Source organism: Siphateles boraxobius, unplaced genomic scaffold (assembly GCF_051911475.1).
Source record: "Siphateles boraxobius isolate OS27281-9 unplaced genomic scaffold, OSU_SipBor_1 16, whole genome shotgun sequence".
Taxonomy (NCBI): Eukaryota; Metazoa; Chordata; class Actinopteri; order Cypriniformes; family Leuciscidae; genus Siphateles; species Siphateles boraxobius.
In genome coordinates, this window is record NW_027508766.1 from 4691030 (window position 1) to 4707336 (window position 16307).

The following is a 16307-nucleotide window of genomic DNA, read 5'->3' on the forward strand; positions in this document are numbered from 1 at the left end:
CTCATGTTCAAATTTCACACTCAGTTACCAAGGTTTTTGACATCGGCGATACTCACTTTATTACATATCATTTTATGTTACTTTATGTGCAAAATTATAACGTGATTTCCACAAATCAGACCACTATTTTTTTATGTCATTTTTGTAATTGTGTACATAGGCTCTTGTCAATGGAAAGTAAAAATATTCATTAAAAAGTTGCTGTGATCAAAAGTGATCATGAAAGGGTCAGTCATCCTTGGTGAATATATTGAGGTGTCCCATTACCTGAAAAAACAAAACAAAAAAACATCAGGGGAACTGTGATTTTGATTATATAAAAATATAAAATTTATATATATTATATATAAATATAGGCCTACACATATTTTGTGAATCTGTGTTTTCATTCAGAGTTTCTATGAATGTGTGAGGAGGTGATAAAAGACAATGACATTTTAAAAGCCATTTAAAATTGATTTACGTAATGCTTGCTATAAATATGCTTGTTAAAACTAAAACATGTTAATGCATGTGCATGCTCTCAGTAAAAGTTAATGAATGGGAGGTCAAAGATCACCATTGTCTTCAAGCATACACAGAAAAGACACACCAAGAGGTAATGTAATATATATATATATATATATAAGATAGAGAGAGTGTGTGTGTGTGTGTGTGTGTGTGTGTGTGTGTGTGTGTGTGTGTGTGTGTGTGTGTGTGTGTGTGTGTGCGTGCGTGCGTGCGTGCGTGCGTGCGTGCGTGCGTGCGTGCGTGTGTGCGGTACAGGTAAACTATGTTATGGGGGAAAAATGTCCCTACAAAGATCGCAATAAGTAAAATCCTTGACCTTGTGGGGACATTTTAGGTCCCCATGAGGAAAATAGCTTTTAATTCATACAAGTACATTTTTTTTAAAATGTAAAAATGCAGAAAGTTTGTGATGAGTATATAGGGTTAAGGGATAGAATATATAGTTTGTACAGTCTAAAAATCATAATGTCTATGGAATGTCCCTATAAAACATGAAAACCCAATGTGTGTGGGTTTGATGTTTTATTGTATCTTTTTACAGTTTATATATTGTGTGTGCCTTACTTAGCAGATGACTTGTTTCCACATTTGAGCTTTTTGCCTGCCAGAGAAGATAACAGTTGACTATACAAGGATGGTAATCTTTTTTATAATGTATGCAAGAGGACATGCTGTAGATTGCATAAATCTAGACATACTCACTGAATATGATAGCCATGCCCAAACAGAACAAAACAGCTGCAAAGATCAGCCCACCTCTTCTGATTAACTCATAATCTGACATAAGCGCACACATAGATAGTTACAAACATGATATCCTCAAAAGTGATCCTAAACAAAGCTTTGCATTAAAAGTTGTAAAACAACAAAACATTTCAGCTAACATTCTTTTGTTGACTGGCTGATGTGAGCAGGACTGTTCCCTTGAGATATGACTGAAACAAACTAATTTGCAACATTCATACTCACATAAGTCAACTTTAAAATGTGTTATAATTATTCCACAGTTCTATCAATTGAATTTAAAATAGTATAAGTAACCATCAGACGTTCTTACCATAGGTGAAATCAGCATCTGAATACTCATTTTTTTCTTAAGAGAGAACACACAAAGTGTATAATGTCAACTTTAACCCTATAGGCCAAGTATTATTCTTACATTCTCTAATAGATGTCTAAATATTTTAAATGGATAGTTAACCCAAAAATCAAAAGGAAAGAAGAAAGTCATGCAGGTTTGGACAGACATGATTGTTGGTAAATTATGACAGGCTTTTCATTTATGAGTCAACTATCCTTTTAATTTGTGTGATATACAACTCTAAAAAAGTTAGTTCTGATAAATACTGATTATCAAAATAGTGTATAACGTTAAATCACACTTACCCACTCCCATCGTTAGCAGTGGTGCAGGATTTCAAAGTTTCAGAGTTGATAATTCCACAACTGTGCTATATGATTGTGAGAGGATAAGTGAGAGAGGAGTTTGGGTTTTTACAGGGAGCTCCTTAAACTCTGAATGCAAATCAGTAAAACAGGGAGGAGAGAGAGAGAGAGAGCGTGTGCTTCACAAGTAACGACCTTCAAACCCTTTGCTCTGACCTGTCTTATCCAGTAAACCTCAAAACACACACATAAACACAAGCCTTTGGGCCATTTCTTAATATGTAACCATTGAGCAGTGGTGAATGTGCCCTTGCAATATGCTGACAAGGTCACTGAATCTCATTGAGAAAGAGGCAGACCATGAGAGACCGTTTCAATCTCTGAAGGCCAAATAATCTGCTATAAGATAAATAAAAAAAACTCATGATGTTAGCTCCAAAATTTATTTACATGTATTATTTAAAATGATTTATTTAAATTATTATTTGTATTTTGTAATATACACTATGAAAATTATGTTGATAAATTACATTGAGATTTCAGAAGGACTCCACACAGTCTGTTCATCTGTTAGTTCTATTTCACTGGGTAGTTAAAAATTAAACTGCAATTTTCTAAAGAACAAATAAAAAAGTGTAGAACAAATGCATAACTAATTACTTCAGTTTCCAGTGGGTGTATTCATAAAACCAACAGATTGATTCAACAGTTATCTCTTGTTTTTGATATAATTGCAAGTGAAAAATAGTGACTTTTCAGTCGCTCCGCTATTCTGTACACATACAGCAAGTGTGAGTTTACTCTCTTTCACTTTAATAAGCTGGAAGTTAAATCTATCAGAGTATAAAAAGGGACTAAGTCAGGTATTCTTTTTAAAGTTAATGATTATGACAATGTTAAAAGACCATGCTTACTTTCACCTTTTCAGAGAGGAAAGAATTTGCCTTCATGGACAGTCATTTTAATTTTCAGCAAATGAAGGCTGAAAAGCTCAAATAAAACCATCATAGCCTGCAGTTTTACTGTCAGAGTTGAGAACACTTGTTCAATATGCAGCTCCACTGTCTGTACAATTAAAAAGGCAGTAAATGTTTTTGAAACTCTTTTTGTGTAGCATTTATTTTTAGGAAACAGTAAACCTCCTCAGAACATAATACACAATATACAATGCATCCAGAGAGAACTGTATTGCTTTAAAGTTCTTGTATTTTGTTCCTAAAACAGTATGTTTTAATCAATAACATTCATATCTCCATATTAAAAGAAATCTTATTTACAAAAGGATTAAAACTCTTTGGAACTTCATAATTTAAATAAGAAATTTAAAATGTTACAGAAATATATATTTACTGAAGAAGTTCATGTCACGTTTCACCTTAAACGTTTCACCTTAAATAATGAGAAAACATCTTTCAGTAAATAAGATTAATTGTAAAATGTTGTCAAATCTGTGATGTGTATGCAGCAGAGTAGAGTTAGTAGCCTATTTGTTCTTCAAGGTCATAGAAGGTCATGGTCGCTCTTGCTGTAATAAGGAAACAGAGAGAAGGATAAAAAAAAGATAAAAATAAATAAAACTATGTAAAACTTATGATAAATTCAAACTGTTTCTGTCAGTATCTTCATTTACATTTAATATCAGTGTATTTTAAAGGGCACCTATTATGGCCCTTTTTACAAGATGTAATATTGGTCTTGGGTGTCCCCAGAATGTATTTGTGAAGTTTCAGCACAAAATACCCCCCAGTTAATTTATTATAACCATTTGAATGTGTCATTTTTGGGGCCTGTTTTGAAACAAGCTGTTTTGAGGCAGACGACCTTAAATGCAAATGAGCTGCTAATCCCCACCCTGCCGCTGGATGTGGGCGTAACTTGCATAACTATGGCAATTAACAGTCGGTAGAACCATAATGGCCGAGAGTGATAGAGCCGCAATTGTGTATGGCATTCGGCCGTATGTTTGAACCAGAGTCCGACCCAGATGACGAAGAGACTCCGGCTGAAGAAACACGATCGAGAATGTACCAGGATGTCTCGGAATGGTTATTTTTATACATTTATGAACTCATTGCGTTGTCATCGCTGTGCAACACACACACAGACACACACAAACTGTGATAACGTTGACGCAAATGTTTGAAAACACAAACACAAATACCGATAATAACAATATCTTAAAAAATATATGAAAACGTGTGGTTATTTAAAAGGTTTAAATTACATAAATCATACGACGACAACAACATTTGTTGTCGATGACTATTAACGTTACCTCAGAAATCATAAAATACACTTACTTCTTCAGGAATTGTCGTTGGATCGCGAACACTAAGCAACGATCCACCCTTGAGGATTAATTTTGTAGCAAGACCTGCTTTGAATTGACCGCCGTTCAAAAAACAGTCACTCTCAAAATAATTTGAGCAAACATAAACGTACTTCGGGAGTGTAAGAGGCGCATTTCCTTCATAAATAAAATCCACCCACTGCGTTTTCAGTGGCTCTGATGTCGGAAGCAAGTGCAAACAACTATGCGAAGTATTACAGCCCACAACAGAACACTTATTTTTCTTAGGAGGCATTTTCTAGAAGGCAGCACAAATCTTCAGAACAGCGGTCCGGCTGTCGTTGAAACAACAATGGAGGATCAGATCACGGAGGGAGGTACCAACCACCAACCACACTGTCAATCAAACCCCTTTCCCATGTTCTACGTCACAAAAAGCTGAATCTTAGAACAGCTCATTCTGAGAGAGTGCATATGAATTATTGAGATTGGGTGCATTTTTATCATTCTAGGGTGGTTTTGCTCACACACTGCCAACACACATTTATGTTCAAACAGCATGTAAAAGTGAATTTTGCATAATAGGTGCCCTTTAATGTATACGTATGTATGTGTACACTTAAATATGCAAAAGCAGTGTGTTTTTACCTGCATCTTGCCATATATCCACATTAAAAGTCTCCCTACGTTACTGTAGACCCCTGGACGGTTCTGCTTTCCACAGCCATCTCCCCAACTTGTTACACCTGTGAGATACCACTGATCATCAGCTTTACACACCAATGGACCCCCACTGTCACCCTGGAGAGACAAATCGAAAAGTGAGGAAGAAGAAGAAATTATACTAAAAAAAGCATTAACTAAACATCAAGGGCGTGGGTTTGATGTTGACATTAGAGAGACCCCCGACCCCATATTTTTTGCACTTATGATAGACTTTTAATAAGAATTTCATGTCATCTAGAGGCTTTATTTATTGATATAGGGAATTCCCTCATAACTGACATAACAAGCATAATGACATAACAAAATATTTTGAAGAATATGGTAAAAAAACAGTTGATTGACCCCACTGACTTACATAATATTGGAAAAAAATACTATGAAAGTCAATGGGTTGGTCAATGTTTGGTTACCAACATTCTTCAAAATATCTTCTTTTGTGTTCAGCAGAAGATAGAAATCCATTTTGATTTGGAACAACTTGAGGGAGAGTAAGTGATGACAGAATTTTTATTTTTGTGTGATCCAATCCTTTAACTTAAAGAGTACATCAGAGTAACAGAGTACATAGCCCATGTACGCAGAGCACTAAAAGGCAGGCAGGGTGCGAAGTTCCCTTTCGAATGGGAACTCGCACTGCGTCCTCTAGAACACTTTGGGGAACACCTTCAGCGTGACCGGTGTCTGAAGCACGTGATTCAAACACAGCAATGTCAACAACAACATTTGGTGGTAATGAAGGTTTTTTCAACACATAGCTTCTGAAACTGGACCAGTGATGTTATGGCGGAGTGTGTGTTTAAGACCAGACGCCCTGGTGTTCTGAAGGTTCAGTGGAAGGGCTTTATGTGTTGGTGCGTCATGGTAGAAAACTGCCCCATCAGGAAGTCTGACTGTTTCATCAGACACCTCCTTCAAAAGCATTTCTATGTATTTGGGTTGAAACTGCCTCCCCCTAATGGCAGGTTCCTTAAGTAGGAAGCTCCTTTATGTTTTCATGAATTTGTGGCTGCCTGCCCGATGCAGAGTCCCTAAGCAGGCAGTCCCTTCACAAATCAATGCAATGTACTTGAAGCTCTCTTAGGTCTTGAAGTTGTAGCTGCCTTCCCCATGAGTGGGGTCTTTAAGTAGGCGGCTCCTTCATGAGCCTTTTAAAATGTATTAAGGTTGAAGGTGCCTCCCCCTAATGGTGGGTGCTTTAAGCAGGCAGCTCCCTTATTTCTTGTGAATTTATGGCCGTCTCCCCCAGAGTTTGGGGCCTTAAGCAGGTGGGCCATTCACGAACTGTGGCTACACATTAAGGGTTCCTTAAGTAGGCAGCTCCCTTATGCCTTGCGAAGCCACGTCTGCCTTCCCCAGAGTTTGGGCCCCTAAGCCGGTGGTCCCTCAATGAAGTTATTGCCAAGGTGAGGCTGGTAGAACGCGTGCACCTTCCCCATTCCCCATAAACAGGAAGCCAGTTCATGAGCCACTCTAATGCTTTTACGATTGAAACTGCCTCCCCATATGGTGGGCTCCTTAAGTAGGCAGCTCCCTTGCGTCTCTTGAAGTTGAGGCTGCCTTCCCAGAGGTTGGGTCCCTAAGCAGGTAGTCCCTTTAATAAAGTTATTGCCAAGGTGAGGCTGGTAGAACGCGTGCACCTTCCCCTTTTCACAACTTCTGAGCACTCGCAATCTCCAAGGTAAGGGGAGCTTTTGTATGAGCATGTATCCCCTTTTTATTATCATGGGCAGACATCTCCTTCAAGTTTTTGGCAGGCGGCTGCCTTTTTCTAGTATGCTAAAGTTCAAGGTTGTAGATGCCTCTCCCTATCGGGATCTTAAAAGTAGGTAGCACCCTGGTGGCAATGAAGACACACCTGATTCAACTCATCAGCTCATTATCTCATGGTGATATATGTGATAATGAGCTGAGAATTGAATCAGGTGTGTTTGATAAGGGAGACAAAGAAAACGTGCAGTGTTGGGGGTCCTTCGGGAGCAGGGTTGGGAAACACTGCTCTAGAGCAGGGGGGCCCAACCCTGCTCCTGCCGATCGACTGTCCTGCATAGTTTGTCTCCAACTCTAATTAAACACACCTGCCTTTAATTTTCAAGTGATCCTGAAGACCTTAATTGGTTGCTTCAGGTGTGTTTGACCACTGCTCTGGAGGATGCAGTGTCTTGTTCCCCTTCTTAGGGGGCTTTCACACTGGCAGTTTAGTTCGGAACGGGGCACGGTTCGCATGAAAAATCGCTAATGTGAACCCTGTCATGGGACCCGGGTGCGCACTGGGGTACCGAACCCGAGACTACCTGGAGGAGGTGGTCTGAGTTCGGTTGCTCCCGAACCGTGCTGCGATTCGCGTGTATGTGAAAACTACACGGACTCGGGTGCGCACTTGTTCAGGAAGTAAAGTATCCTGCGCATGCGTTTTAGTCGATTATGATGTATTTAGTTAAATAAAACACACGTAAGGGATGAAGATTTACCCTGGATACGAGCAAGAGTGAGTCTGCAGTGTATTCGCGCATAGTGCGTGCAATCAGGGCAACAAATTAATGGAAATCCACTGTCTCCTCAAAAGACTCCATTTGCAAGCAGCGGAAAAACAGCTTATGCGAAACACACACACACAGTTAACCTGGGTTGTTTACTCAGCTATGAATAATGGCACCAAATTAATAAAAAACACAATATATTGACCCGCGTCGTGTTTTCTATCATGCGCCGTGCACGTTTGCAATGACGTAAGATGCACGCAAACGCACCAGAGTTAGATAGAATCAAGTTGAGTGTGAAACCAGACCAACGCTGCGGGGGGCGCCGGGAACAAACGCGCTCGGGCTCGGACCGCAGCAAACGAGCCCAGTGGAAAAGCCCCCTTAGGAAACCATACATGCGTAACCTGAGAAGTTTTTCTGTGGTCTGAGCATTCTAAGGGGGCTTTCACACTGGCAGTTTAGTTCGGAACGGGGCACGGTTCGCATGAAAAATCGCTAATGTGAACGCTGTCATGGGACCCAGGTGCGCACTGGGGTACTGAACCCGAGACTACCTGGAGGAGGTGGTCTGAGTTCGGTTGCTCCCGAACCGTGCTGCGATTCGCGTGTATATGAAAACAACACGGACTCGGGTGCGCACTTGTTCAGGAAGTAAAGTATCCTGCGCATGCGTTTTAGCCGATTATGATGTATTTAGTTAAATAAAACACACGTAAGGGTTGAAGATTTACCCTGGATACGAGCAAGAGTGAGTCTGCAGTGTATTCGCGCATAGTGCGTGCAATCAGGGCAACAAATTAATGGAAATCCACTGTCTCCTCAAAAGAGTCCATTTGCAAGCAGCGGAAAGACAGCTATGCGAAACACACACACAGTTAACCTGCGTTGTTTACTCAGCTATGAATAATAGCACCAAATTAATTAAAAAAATATATATATATATATATTGACCCGCGTCGTGTTTTCTATCATGCGCCGTGCACGTTTGCAATGACGTAAGATGCACGCAAATGCACCAGAGTTAGATAGAATCAAGTTGAGTGTAAAACGAGACCAACGCTGCGGGGGGGACGGGAACAATCGCGCTCGGCTTCGGACCGCAGCAAACGAGCCACTATTGCTAAAGTAACGTAAACAAATTTCAAGTTTCAAATTTCAATCTGTTTGACAGATATACCGCACAGTCTTATTTCAGTCTTGTTTTTTATTTTGTGTATAGCTATATTTAAGCGAACAGTTTGCTTCATTCATTCCGTTTAACAACATTAAGTTTAAGTTAAAGAGGGTAAACTTTATCATTCAGCTGAACTGTACACATTTATTTAAAAACTTACCGTATGTTCTCATTTCATGCATTAAATGCACGTCCTTGAAAGAGCGCATGCATATGATCCATTTCAGATGCATCCAAAATTATAACAACAGTGATTGGAAATAACATATATTTTAATTGTTTGATCAAAATTATTGCTAGGGACAATTCAATAGCCGCTGGATATTGGTAGGTCCCTAGCGTCCCTACTAAATTACACCCTTGCACATTAACTAAAGCATTATGCATTGAGCAGTACAAAGTTTAAACTGCAATATCATATTTTACCAAAAGGTGGCAGTATTTGCAGTGTATGCAAAGACAGCAAGCTTCTGAACATGAGAATGTATCTAACCTGGCAGGAGTCTTTCCCTCCTCTAAGATCCCCTGCACACTGCATGTTCTCTGTGATACTTCCGTGATAAACAGTATGTGAGTTACACACAGATAAGTCTATCAGGTCTACTTTGACCTCCATCAAAGAAGTGGAAATACTATCTGCGAACACACATGTGGAGAGAGGCCAGCAGTATTAATAGACATGCAAACTCAGACAACAAAAAATACATACACAATTACACATACATACCAGCCTCTTGCCGGGTCAATCCAAAACCAGTAGTCCAGCACTGCTGGGCAGGAGAAAATTTCTGGCCAAACACAGGCAGGCAGATAGGCTGTACATTACCTTTAACAGTATGTACAAAACATGTCAGTAGTCATAAATGCCTCTTGACGTATATTTATGGCAATTTAGCTAAAGAATTATATAATTTAAGCTATGACGTGGATCATATAATGTACTTGAGTAATAAATGTGACTTTGTGTGTGTTTGTGTCTGTGTACAAACTCACTGGCAGGTTTATTGAGTTTTAGCAAGGCAATGTCATTGTTTTTTGTCGCTGGGTCATAATTCTCATGTAAAATTATTTTATGTACATAATATGGGCTGGGAAGCCGGAGCTGGGACACCAAACCAATATACACTTTCCAGTTACTAGGCATCTGAGAGTCGCGTGTTTCTCTAAGAAAAGGGGAAAAAAGTGAATTCATTAATCTGTTCATCCATCCATGTTTTTTGGAAATTGTTTGCTAATGTATTCATTAATCTTAATTATAATTACAAGCTACAATATTGTTTCCAACATGTAGCCTAGTCATCAAATCTTCTATCCATCCATCTAATGTAATGTATACTGACTTGGGGAAGCAGTGAGCAGCGGTAATGATGAAGTCTGGAGCCAACAGAGTTCCTCCACATGTGTGATACCCTTGGAAATGCAGGCTGGCCTGCCAGGGCCACTGACCGTCAGCAGCCACACTTCCCCCAATGATTCTTGTGGAGACGGGTGGCTTTCCACATTCTGAACAGAGAAAGAACAGGAGGGAAAGGAAGTGAGTGTTTATACTTAGATAGCATTATCATGTGGCAATAACAGCAACAGTGTATAGGGTACTCACTGCTGCAGTGCAGGGACACGGCCTGCTGACCAGGACAGGACGTACTATAATTAAAACAACATTGTAAAACACACAATTGAGACCAAGAATATTTTCTGTTTTTTTATTTATTATTTCTTTACGCCTTTCTGCTTCTAATTACACTGAATTATACATTTGGTTACACTTTATTTTAAGGTATCCATGCTTTAGTGTAATAATACATTGAAGTACTGAATAACAATAATTAACTACATCTACTTACTATAGGGTTAGGGTGTGGTTTAGGTTAGTTGCATGTAATTAAGCACACTTTATAGTAATTACTCTAGTGACTGCATGTAATGTGTGTAACAAAGACACTGTAAAATAAAGTGTTACCATACATTTTATACTTTTATTATGCATAACCATATCCACAGTGCATGTTAAATTATTTATGGCATTCTTTTATTACAGATGGAGAAATTAAGTTTATTCATTCTATTTACACTGACAAGACAGAAAAAACAGAAAATTGTAGCTAGTTACATTTGGCCGATTTGGTTCGTATCTCATTCGTCCGTTTTCATATCATCTGCTTACGACCCAGAGTTGGTTAAGGTTAGGGGGTGGACCTCCATGATTATCTTTTTTTCTCGCAAAAAACGTACGTTATCATACAAATCACATTTTGTGAATTTCTATTAAATTGACAGCTCATAAAATATGTATGTTTTGTCATGAGATCAGGTATAATCTGTTGCTTTTTCAGGGCTATTGAAAAACAGCCTTTTTGCCTTTATAATTAAAGGGGCTATGTGTAGTTTTTAGTGGCCTCTAGCGGTGATGTTTCAGATTGCAACCAATTTTTATAAGAGCGCGCGTGCACATGCTCGAACTCAAGAGCAAGCTCTCATGGTAATGGCCACACTGAGACTTTCAACACACCAGAGGAAGCATCAAAAGGAGAGAGGCTCGGGAGCGCGCATGCACGTCACATCCGACGGATTTCGCGGTAAATCCGACCCGGAGTCTTCACATAGAAATAGGAATACTGGCCTTCAGAGGTAATAGCAAAACCCGACAACTGGATCATTGTAATGTTTGATTACAACCCCTTCACACACAGGCAATAATAAAAGGATTCATTTTAGAAGAAAAGCTACATGTAGCACCTTTAATATGTCAATATACAATTTATTAGTAATTAAACAAACGACAGCAAATGCTTCCTAATGACTATACATTCATCCAATGGCAAATACAAATTTTGTAAGGCCATAGAATTAGGTACTTAGCATTAGCATATTAGCTATACATCCACTGATTGCCATAACTTTATCCCTCTTTTTGTTGTTTTTGTGCTCTGTAGGTTATACTAGTTTTTTTCTGCTTGATCTTTTCTGCTTACATTGTTTTTTTCAGCAGTGAATTATGCCATTATCATTTTTTTTTACCTTCTATTTACGCTCCCCTGGATGGTGTTTGTAAACTGACTGTTCATACTTTGAAAGGAGGATGAGTTGGTTAGCAAGAAACCATATTCATGATGCCTGTGGAGCACAAAAAACAAAACACATATGAATACAAATTCATCCATAGATCCTCAATATTGTCTAATGCTTGTTTGCTTGTGATTCAATGCACTGCCAGCTTCCATGGCTATTTTCATTGTGAAAACCAGGTTAAATGTAATAAATGAACATACGGCGATAGAGATTTAGCGAAAAAATCTATTTTTGATTAAAAAAAATAACTGAATCTTAACTGAAACCTTTTTAAATTGTAAATGTTGTGAAATGTGCGCTGTGCTTTTGTGTGTGTGTGTGTGTGTGTGTGTGTGTGTGTGTGTGTGTGTGTGTGTGTGTGTGTGTGTGTTATACTTACTGTCTGAAGCCAAGCTGTTGGCAGGTTTGGTCAGCTATGTTTTTATTCCAGCCCTGTGCGCAGACTGGAAGGAAGACACTGGACTTAAAGGTCATGACCTGCAATTCATTTGCTGTCCCAAACCGCACTATAGAAAGATTAAAGGCAAATCAGTGTGCTGCTTTCAGAATATCAACCATATATGATTTCCAAATGAAAAGAGATTTTAAAAAGTCACTTCTTTATTGACATATATTTCTGTGTGGTTGACACTGACCACAGCGAGATTCATCACTGCCTTGAGAACAGTCTCTTTTCCCATCACAGTCAACTGATGAAGGGGGGCATGTGTCTGTCTCCTTCGTGCTCTTGGAGAGAGCCCATAGTGTCGGCCCGTAACGGACTGTGCAGGAGTTGAAAAAATTAGTTTAAAAGACTGTGGAAATGTAGCCTACTCTTCGTGGATGTTGCTGTAGTTATGTAAGCATTTAAGTAAATACAATTCACACAACCCAAACTACAGTATTTGATGTTCTGGGCACTACTGTGTATATGAATACATACATACAAATTAATGCTTACCTCCCAGCCAAATAGCGATTACAACCAGCATTACAACAACAGTAGCACCACTAGACCCTCCATAGCAACACCTTTTGCTCCTGCAGAGACCTTGCCTTCTCTGTGACGGGACTGGAAAAAGCAAACAAAAATGGCTATGGACAGTCTAAGATTATTTATTGCTTAATTTATTTTTCAATGACCATGTTTTAAGATCTATATGTGTATAGTTAGTGTGTGTTATTAAGTATTACTTGTCTCTGCTGCACGAGGAGCAGGTGTTTGAGGTATTGGCTGGGGTATGTGGTACGGCAGGATTTGGTTGGCCGACAATGTCTGAAGACTTGGATATAAAGGTGGAGCCGTGTTCTGATTCACCACAGAGTCATATGAGGGTGGAGCCTCAGTCTGTATTCATAAACAATATAAAGGCAAGATATTTACAAAGGAGCCTTTAAGGTAATAAATATCTCTATAAACACTGTTCGCTCTCATCTGTCATCCAATTAAATTCACTGTAAACAACTTTACTGCCAATCGGATTTTAAATAAATTGTTTATACATTTATGATAAGTCTCATATTCAAGGCCCTGCTTTATGCTGTGGGATTGATTTTCTTTTGAACAAGGACAGATTTCACCTTAAAACAGTCACGGAGTAATTATTTGTCATATGTTTAGTAAATGTATTACCACATTATATTGACATAATTTATGCACAATTATAATTTTAAGATAATTTTATGTTCAAATTACCAAATTATTGAATTTGAATCATTGTATCTGTCACGTTTTGGGTTTTGTTCCTGTTTCTTGTATGTCATGCGATCCCTTGTTCAAGTCATGTGATCCTGGCATGTGTTCCCTTGTCTGATGTGTCATGTTGTCATTGGTTCATTGTTTCATTATTCACAGGTGTCATTGTTTAGTCGTTAGTCTTGTGTATTTAAGCCCTCATGTTTGCCCTGTGTCTTTGTCTAGTATTGATTGTTTTAGGTAACCACTGTTGGGAAGCCCTGTCGATGTTCTTGTTTTGAGTTTCTGGTTTCATGCCTTTGTTTTATGTCTGATCACGTTTTAGAAATAAATCTGCATTTGGGTTCTTGCTTCGACTTGCCTTCAGTGGACTATTCATTACATTATCATTGCCAAAACAATTGTAGAACATTATTCAAACATTTTAATCCTCATTTATAGTCAATTAGAATGTGTGTGATGCAGATTTTTCTGATACAATTTTGGACTGGGGTATTACCATTACCATGTGAGACACCAAAATGCCCATTTTACTTTGTTTGGTCTTACCTGGCCAAATGTGTGAGCATGCAATGAACCTCTTGCTCCATATTTAAATTTCCCCATGCACAGATTTGTGTACATACATAATGACATTATAAAGACAGCAGCAAGATGTTACATGGAGTTGACAGAGCAATTTAGACATCCCAGTCAGGTCTCTCAGCTATTGCATTATACACATATAAGCCTTGTTTGTCTTGAATTTGTTGTACAGTTTTTCATAATGAAACCGGACCAATCTTGGGCCTGTTTCACATCGCACACATTGTGTAAATGAATCTGCAATGCATCTGAAACGGCATGCTCAGGTTGTGCTTTCAGCAGCTGCAGCACTATACAACAAAATAAAGTGATGTCTGGTACACTGATGTTTATTTTTTTAATATTGACCATTTATTGTAAAATGTTTTTAACTGTGAGACTTGTACATAAATGATATTTATTTGAGCCCACATATTATCAGGCTATGATATTTACACCTGCATTTTGAGTACACAGCATAAATTCAACGTTGAGCCTATTTTTGCCACACATAGTTCACTGAACCCAGCAGAAAATGTTTTGAAAAGCATTAAAAAAAAGAATAATGTTGATAAATCTATTTATCAACACAGTCTTTTGCAATATAAACTTTTATGAAGCAACTAAAATACTGGAGTGAAAAGAATCTCAGCCAGTTCTGATGTAGACGCATATTATTCGGTAACACTTGACCCATTAATAATACTAACTCTTTAAAAAAAAAAAAACATGTACTGTGCTGGACTAACTGGGACTGGTCACAGCACCTGTAATTTTTGCCGTATTGTTAGTTTGATTGCTTCTATTGCTCTCCTCATTTGTAAGTCGCTTTGGATAAAAGCGTCTGCTAAATTATTAAATGTAAATGTAATGTAAGTTACACCAACAGTCACTTATAGTCTGACTAAATCCAGATGACTGAAATAGTTCATTGTGTTTCTGTTCTCTGTATTTCAATTCATAGAACAATCTGTAATAATTATTTAATAAATAAACACAAACACAAATTAAACACAGTGTTGTTACTAGGATTGATCTGTGAGGTTCAGAATCTGCCCTTCCTTCTTAAGGCATGTTGCAGATCCTATTCTCTCTAACAGCACTCAGTTGGAACATGTTATTTATAATACACACAGTGAATCATTCACTTGGTTGCATATATGACTCTTCTTTATAATTTCTATAGAAAATAACTTTTATGTAACCAATTATGTTACTTTAAAACATACGCTGAAAACTTAAAAAAAACACTTTAAAACAAACTTTAAAAAAACTTTAAAACAAATGGACTTAGAATGTATATACTGTGTTAATTAGTATAGGTCCCTTAAATACAAGTCAACAAATCCAATTGCCAATAGGACACAATACCACGACAACTGTAATGATATACAGAGGCTAGTCACTAAGAGAAAAACATTACAGCAATGAGAACATGATACTAATACAATTTCAGTGCTAGTCACTCAACATTTACAATAATATATTAACAAAACAACAAAACCACAGTCACATCAAAAATGCCCACAAAAAGAACTAATCACTAATTAAAAATACAAGGGAAATATTGATATGTTTGTATCTTTTTGCTTTGGAAATATTTTGTTAGGTATTAAAGTATTCATACCTGTCTGTGCTCCATGTCAGTATCCGTTAAAATAAATCGAGTAGACTCTACCTGTACTTCAGCTATGTGTTTATTCTCTGTCATTCTCCTGCTAGTGACACAGTACAACTATTACATCATCAGAGCCAGACAAACCCTGAGTAACTCATGTATTCCTCTCTCTCTCTCTCTTTCTCCTGTTTAACTGGTTTTACAGGCAGCCTTTCAACGTTTCTTAACATGTCCATAGAAACATTGTAGTGCAGATACACACGCAGAGAACAGAATTTTATTATAAATCATCAATGAAAGCACAACATAAATTGGGAAACAGGAAACTATGCTTAATTGATGGTATTGTCATTCTCCATCACACAAGTATGTTTACCCATATTTCATATTTCATACAATAACCCACACAACTTCAGAATAAAGGCAAGATAATGTGAGGGTTGAATATATTAAGACTGACAGTGCAAAAATATGAATAATTACAGAATAACTGGAACCAGAGAATAATGGCACACGCACACACATTCACATATGCGCACAGTCACAAACAAGTCAAGTCAAGTCACCTTTATTTAAATAGTGCTTTTTACAATACAGATTGTTTCAAATCAGCTTTACAGAGAAAACAGGAAAATAATGCAACAACGTTTGTTTCTAGAAGAAAACAGCTAAAGTAAGTTCACTGATGGTTCATTTTTGTTGTAAAAAAGTTATAAATTTAGTTCATTTATATATAGCCACTCATGGAGAAAAACGCGATATCATCGTCCAGCTCAGTTCAATTTTCATATGGTGTCAATGCAGGCTGATCAATA

At 37.9% G+C, this 16307-nt stretch overlaps 2 protein-coding genes across 3 annotated transcripts; both read right to left on the reverse strand.

The window, feature by feature from the left end:
* Positions 1–33: 33 nt before the first annotated feature.
* fxyd2 (FXYD domain containing ion transport regulator 2) lies at positions 34–2024 on the reverse strand. The gene is made up of 5 exons (XM_077231245.1): positions 1897–2024; positions 1568–1603; positions 1213–1287; positions 1075–1111; positions 34–267 (listed from the first exon to the last, which is right to left on the reverse strand). Exons 1-5 carry the CDS (start codon positions 1904–1906, stop codon positions 264–266), a joined length of 162 nt encoding a protein of 53 aa, XP_077087360.1. The 5' UTR covers positions 1907–2024; the 3' UTR covers positions 34–263.
* Positions 2025–2987: 963 nt separating this feature from the next.
* On the reverse strand, positions 2988–15625 carry tmprss13b (transmembrane serine protease 13b). Of its 2 annotated transcripts, XM_077231247.1 has the most exons (13): positions 15502–15624; positions 12809–12962; positions 12576–12686; positions 12271–12396; positions 12015–12141; positions 11585–11680; positions 10167–10210; positions 9907–10069; positions 9560–9729; positions 9294–9392; positions 9060–9202; positions 4835–4987; positions 2988–3421 (listed from the first exon to the last, which is right to left on the reverse strand). In XM_077231247.1, the coding sequence occupies exons 1-13, from the start codon at positions 15583–15585 to the stop codon at positions 3407–3409; spliced, it is 1485 nt and encodes a 494-aa protein (XP_077087362.1). In that variant the 5' UTR covers positions 15586–15624; the 3' UTR covers positions 2988–3406. The 2 variants fall into 2 exon arrangements, with proteins under 2 accessions (XP_077087362.1, XP_077087363.1); XM_077231248.1 differs by lacking the exon at positions 2988–3421 and having other exon boundaries at positions 4840–4932; positions 15502–15625.
* Positions 15626–16307: the final 682 nt, after the last annotated feature.